The sequence below is a fragment of the Lactuca sativa genome, chromosome 9 (assembly GCF_002870075.4).
Source record: "Lactuca sativa cultivar Salinas chromosome 9, Lsat_Salinas_v11, whole genome shotgun sequence".
In the NCBI taxonomy this organism is placed as follows: Eukaryota; Viridiplantae; Streptophyta; class Magnoliopsida; order Asterales; family Asteraceae; genus Lactuca; species Lactuca sativa.
The window spans coordinates 170,733,634-170,740,237 of record NC_056631.2 but is presented as its reverse complement, the minus strand read 5'-3'; the positions used below and the strand labels follow the sequence as shown (position 1 = coordinate 170,740,237).

Genomic DNA, 6,604 nt, shown 5'->3' with positions numbered 1-6,604 from the left:
GTGAGAACATATTTTCTTAGTGAAAGCATATTTGTGATTACTCGTGTTTTTTGTTTTTTTGTTTAACCTTTTCTTAGTTAGTTTGTTATTTATTATTCATACTTGAAGTGTATTCGATCGATACAAAACTTCATGCATATGTAGTGATATTAAAAAAACACCACTTATGTGATTCTCAAATGTAGGAAGATAAGCTCGTCACTAATCTATTTCAATTATTTCCTATCTGTAAAAAAAATAACAACTCATTTTTACCCGATTAATCATTATTAAATTTAGATGTTCTTTTCTTCATCTTAATCAATTATACTTCGTCTAATCTATACAACCATGATAACTTCATCTAAACAATTTCTTCTTACATAATTACACTTTTTCCTATTGTACGCAACCACACACACACACACACACATATATATATATATATATATATATATATATATATATATATATATATATATATATATATGTATATATATATATATATATAACCTTAATTTATTAACTAATGATTATGAAGGCTACTAGGCTATAATTATTAAAACAAGATTGGTATTCTTTTAGAAAGACATTGGCCAAATATGCATCATTTTGCCTCAACATCAAATATCTATGCCATTTTCTTCCTCTTTTACCTTCCTATATTTATCTCCCATGAGCTATATTGTTGTTTCTCATTATTCATATAGTTTAACTTCATGTCATTATTGAGTGCTTTCATCTGAAACTCCCTCCAAACGTAGGTGTCCAGAAATCAACTGTTGTTTCGTGTGTTACCGGAAACGTTCTTGAAAATGGCACCAAACAAAGTCCACGACGTCTTAGGTCATGTGTTGTTCCATCTGATGATTTTTCTGATGTCTACATGATTACCCGAATTTAAATTTATCAAATTGCTAGCTAAATGAACTTGAATTCATGATTACCTGTTGTAGTTTTTGTGGTTGATGTTGTATGGTGGACGCTCCATTTTTCATATATGGAGTACTTAGAACCTGGATATCAAGAAAACTTTAGCTGCATATTTGTTTCTTTCTATTACACTTTAATTATTATAATGGTTTTTATTGATGATCGTTTTAAATAATTATCAAAAAAATAAGAACAATGAAGTTTTATATACTTACACTAACTTGTTCATGTAAGAATCTAATGTAATCAATAGCTTCAAACAACACAGATGCCGTATCCGTCTGATACAAGAAAAAAATGTTAATAATATTTGTAGAATATATGTATAAATATATATTAGGAATGACAAATATATACAACTAAAAACCAACTAATAAATTTCCAACCGAACCAAGAATGTTAGTAACCAATATGTTTGGTTGGTAGTACCGTAGCAAATGAATAATCATGGTTTGATAATGGTTTAAAGTTTTAAATATCATGATCGTACCATACCCCCCCCCCTCCCCCTCCCCCCCATTAACATTTAATAATGCACCAAAAAATTGCAAATATCATTTTTCACAAAATTATTATACATGTTGGTATATACTATCACCAACATTTACCAACTAAATGTATTTATAATCAACAAATTGGTAACAACTATACCTAATAAGGTAGTCATAAATAAAGTTTTTATTAACTATAATTGGATCGGTACACATTTTGAAGAAAAATAAATTCAGTACCATACCAAGTCCAACCCTAATATGCGTGTATCACCAATACGTTGCTATATAAGACGAGTCACTAAAAAAATTAAAAAAAGGTTGCTATTTCGAATGATCTGCATATTTGGACATTTTACATTGCAGTATAGAGTCGATGTTCTTTTAGCTAACCATATATTTATGCGAACCCCATTTATGTTTAGAACACTTTTTTGTCAAAGTATTTTTTAATAGGTTTAGATGTTGCTTTATATATATATATATATATATATATATATATATATATATATATATATATATATATATATATATATATATATATATATATATATATATATATATGGTTAGGTTCATGTGAGATGGCCTAATTTTGTGAGACCGTGAGACGCATTTTTTAATTTTTTTAATTTTTTATTTATTTATTATTTATTTTTTTAGTTAATTCAAGTTCCAAAAATAATATTTAAAAAAATAATTTTTGGATTTTTCCATTTATTTTGCATTTTAAAATTATTTTTTAGAATATGTACAGTGTAATATTCTATTAGAATATTTCACGTATTTTTCAAAAAAATGGAATTTTTTTATTTAATTTTTTTTATTTTTTTTAGTTAATTCAAGTTCCGAAAATAATATTTAAAAAAAAAGAATTTTTAGATTTTTCCATTTATTTTGCATTTTAAAATTATTTTTTAGAATATGTCAGTGTAATATTCTATTAGAATATTCTATTTTACGTATTTTTCAAAAAAACGGGATTTTTTTTTTAATTTTTTTTAATTAATTCAAGTTCCGAAAATAATATTTAAAAAAAGAATTTTTGGATTTTTCCATTTATTTTGCATTTTAAAATTATTTTTAGATTTGGTCTCACGTTCTCACAAAATTAGAATGGTCACAAATGAATCTGAACCTATATATATATATATATATATATATATATATATATATATATATATATATATATATATATATATATATATAAATTCATTTGAAACAATGTTAATTTTGTGAGACTATGAGACGCAATTTAAAAAAAAAATGCAAAATAAAAAGAAACTCCGAATTTTTTTAATTATTATTTTCGTTATTTTATATACCTAAAAGAATAAAAAAATACCGTTTTTTTTTTTAAATGCTAGAGTATTCTAGAATATTACACTGTAAATATTCTAATGTGATTTTTAATGTGATTTTTAACATTAGAATGGTCACAAAATTAGAATGGTCACAAATGAAAAAATACCTAATAGAATATTACACTGTAAATATTCTAATGTGATTTTTAAAATGCTAGAATATTCTAGTATTATACTAGATTTGTCAGATATATAAAATATTTTAATATTTACTAGGATATTTTAATATTCTACTAGAATATTATAATATTTTACTAAAATATTTCTCAAATATTTCAAAAAAACTGTATTTTTTTTATCATGGAAAATATAAGTGACGAAAATAATATTTAATAAAAAATATTTTTGAAAATTTTCAAGTATTTTGCATTTTAAAAATGTTTTTTATTTACAAAATGAATGGGTAGGATTGCGTCTCCTCGTCACAAAATATATTGATCTTTTATATATATATATATATATATATATATATATATATATATATATATATATATATATATATATATATATATATATATATATATATATATATATATATATATATATATATATATATATATATATATATATATATATATATATATATATATATATATATTGTGCGTGGAAATTCAAAGAATCAATCATATACTTTTCCAAAAGGTGAAACTAATTGTTGGAGTGCAGTGATTCTGTCCCCCATCTTCTCCTTTTTCACCTGAAAAATCCAAAAGACAATATTTTCATAGGTGTCGATATATGATAATAAATAACTAAAATTTCAAACATTTTAAAAAATCTGTTTTGTGTTATCGATAATTATTTCAGTTGTTAAAATAACAAGTCACAAAATTTTCTAGAGACTTGAATGTATTGTTTGTAGTCCGGTCTTAACATATTCGATATTTGTGTAGTTTTGTGGCAATTGTTATTTTGATAAAATATTCCATTTCTATCAAACGGTTTCTAGTCTAGCGATATCCTTATTTATTAAGGTCGAGGATTCAAGTCTTATTGGATACAAAGATAAAAGTACAAATAGTTTAGGAGTAGATTAAAATTTAGGAGTAGATTAAAATTAATGATTCAAAATAAAAAATAAAATAGTGTAGTTCCACTTCTAAATAAGAGTGAACTTTTATTTCTTTGCATCATGGTAAAGCTCATGGTTTATTCTAGTAACATGAAAATGAGAACTTTGAAAAGAAGTTGCATACAACAAATGTGTACCTTAAAGGATGGTAAATGGGATTGGTGATCATTTTTGGTTCTTTTGTTCAACGGCTCGGTAACGCTTTCTTTGGTTACTCCTGTAGTAATCTGCTGCGCAAATTAATCGAAATTTTAGCAAAAATAAATAATTTGACTATGAAAAAACTAGGGCTTAAGCTAAACCCTAGCTTTTTATAATGTTTTGTCACCTTAGGCTTATCCTCTATGGTTGATAAAGGCAATTGCATTTGGAAAGATGGAAAGAAGCTCGCTCGTATATTGCTCACACCAGTTTCAACAACATTCCAAAATCTTGTGTTGTTAGAGAAGTGTAGTTGGTTGGCACCCATGTCGGCCAACTGAATTTTTTTAGATGAATTTACGGCAAACTCCTCACCAATGCCACCATCCACACCACCAACATGCTTGTTCATGTCATCATAGCTTGATTGATACATAGAGTAATTCATTCCATGGTTTTGATCAAAACTCGAATCTTGTTGTTGATTGCTATCTGAACCAAATAAATTTTGCATCATTGTAGAAGGGCTTCCATATGAATCCATGTTTTGAAAGCTTGAATTCAATCCCTGACATGTAATTATGCTTTCATTATCACTCTCTTGCATCGGTTGTTGTTCCAAGTGAGACATACGCGCTTTGAATTGCTTAAAATCCGACGAGGAATCTTGTGAACTAGATGCATACATCTTATCTGATCTCCATTGGTTACTTTCTAGCTGAAAATTCGTTGTATTCGATCGCAAGCTATGATCTTGATCTTGAAGTAGATTCTGAAAACTGTTTTCGCTCTTCTCATCTCCCCGACTACAATTTTACACAAAAGTAAATATTTGTAACATGTAAGTAATTAACATGTATACATAAACACATATGGGTTATTTTTATATGATTTTATTATTATTTCGTATATATTCGTTGAACTTGGTGGATGAAAAAGAGAATAAAATTCAAGATTAATAATGCAAAAGGGAAAAAGAAAGTTATCAAGAAACGTTAGTGGACATACAGTAAAGCTTGATTCCAATCCAACGACTGTGGAGGTGATGGTGAAGAACGTCTCAACCCCATCATGTGTAAGCTTGTGGTACTGGTGGCTGTACTGGAAGTGGCGGTGGCGGTGGCGGTGGCTGTGAGGCTGGGCATGGCCGTTGTGCTTGGAGTATCGGTATCTTGGAAGACGTTAATGGGGTTGCTGACAGAAACTGAATCCAATGAAGTGGCGGTTCTTAAAGATGAATCCCACCACTTATCCGCCATAGCGATTATAGCTTCAATCGGTGTTATGAGATACTTTTTGAAAGCAAATGATAAGGGTGTTTGTGATTGTGGTATTTATATGTGGTTGCAGAAAAATTAAGAGAGTATAGGCAAGGGTGGGGGTTGACGTGGGGTAAACAAAGGAACGAAATGACCTCAATGGCGGAATATCGTTGACTTTTTGGTCTTCACTTAAGATCGATTGAGTAGACAACATAGAATTCTTGTTGAAAAACAAATTCGATTGATCATCTTCATTTGATTCAATTTATTTTATATTACTGTAGTATGGATGATGATGTTAATTTGACCTAATTGACTAAATTATAAACTCATCATAACTACAGACATCATGGTTACGAACTAAACCCATCACAATTTAAATAAATTTTATATTTATGGTCGTTTGTTATATATTGTTTTCAATTATGATCCTTTAATTGTGTTTGTTAATATAAATAATTCATATATAAATAAATTTTATATGTATGGTCTTTTATTTTATGTATTATTTGTTATTTTAATTATTTATATTATTTAATATAAATGGTATTACATGTATGATCTTTCATTTTACATATTATTTTTTTGATAGATATTACATATTGTTATGAAAACAATTTAATCATTAATCAATTGTATTCATTCTTGAGTCTAACTAGTCACGAGCACTTCGGCGATAGACTGCTACCCTTCCCTACCCATGACAATTTGTATGAACCAATAACCCTGTATGTTCGAGTCGTAGATTCTTCTGACATGTGACACAGAAACCAAAAGTTTGAACTGCTCCATGAACCTCTAATGAAAATACTTAGTTCTCTCCCTACTTAGGATTCGAACTACCACCTATTGTTGTTCATCATTATCGGAGGCTGAATCGGTCCAACCGTTACATACCATCCTTGATTCTTAGAGTACGTGAAACAAAAAAGATAAACCTTCAAATAATAACTAGTCAACCCAAGTAAACTTCAAATCTCAAATGGAGACCTCAGAACCTCCCATTGTACCACTACCTCGATCTTAGCTGGATCGATCAAGATACCATTTTAGTTGACAAGGTATCCTAAGAACCAAACTTCGCGCAACCAAAACTCGCATCTATAGAATTTGGCATAAAGTCTCCTCCTTCTCAAAACATCAAGAACCTTATACTGATGCATTAGCAACAACTCCGATGAACACATCCTAATATCACTATTCTTACCAACAACCACTGATCTAATCAAATAACTTGTTCACAAGTTCAAACCAATCCAACCAGTACCAACGTAAAAAGAATCCAAAGGATATCAAAATACAACTGACAGCATACTAGTGACAATGGCGGTTGTTGAATCCAATATTACTCCTCTTTGTAAGACG

At 28.2% G+C, this 6,604-nt stretch overlaps 1 protein-coding gene across 3 annotated transcripts; it reads right to left on the bottom strand.

Annotated features, from left to right (window-relative positions):
* Nucleotides 1–253: 253 nt before the first annotated feature.
* On the bottom strand, nucleotides 254–5,462 carry LOC111895479 (transcription factor bHLH123). 3 transcript variants are annotated; one of them, XM_052767498.1, is made up of 7 exons: nucleotides 4,986–5,462; nucleotides 4,165–4,783; nucleotides 3,974–4,066; nucleotides 3,396–3,461; nucleotides 1,128–1,193; nucleotides 927–995; nucleotides 254–842 (listed from the first exon to the last, which is right to left on the bottom strand). In XM_052767498.1, the coding sequence occupies exons 1-7, from the start codon at nucleotides 5,234–5,236 to the stop codon at nucleotides 822–824; spliced, it is 1,185 nt and encodes a 394-aa protein (XP_052623458.1). In that variant the 5' UTR covers nucleotides 5,237–5,462; the 3' UTR covers nucleotides 254–821. The 3 variants fall into 3 exon arrangements, with proteins under 3 accessions (XP_052623458.1, XP_023747328.1, XP_023747329.1); XM_023891560.3 differs by having other exon boundaries at nucleotides 258–861; nucleotides 4,986–5,460; XM_023891561.3 differs by having other exon boundaries at nucleotides 259–861; nucleotides 3,974–4,063; nucleotides 4,986–5,458.
* Nucleotides 5,463–6,604: the final 1,142 nt, after the last annotated feature.

Coding starts and splice junctions, on each gene's coding strand:
- LOC111895479 (XM_023891560.3), bottom strand. CDS start 5,236: ATGGCGGATAAGTGGTGGGATTCATCTTTAAGAACCGCCACTTCATTG. Junction 4,067..4,164: donor CCATAGAGGATAAGCCTAAG/GTGACAAAACAT, acceptor TAATTTGCGCAG/CAGATTACTACAGGAGTAAC. Junction 862..926: donor AACCACAAAAACTACAACAG/GTAATCATGAAT, acceptor GTAATCATGTAG/ACATCAGAAAAATCATCAGA.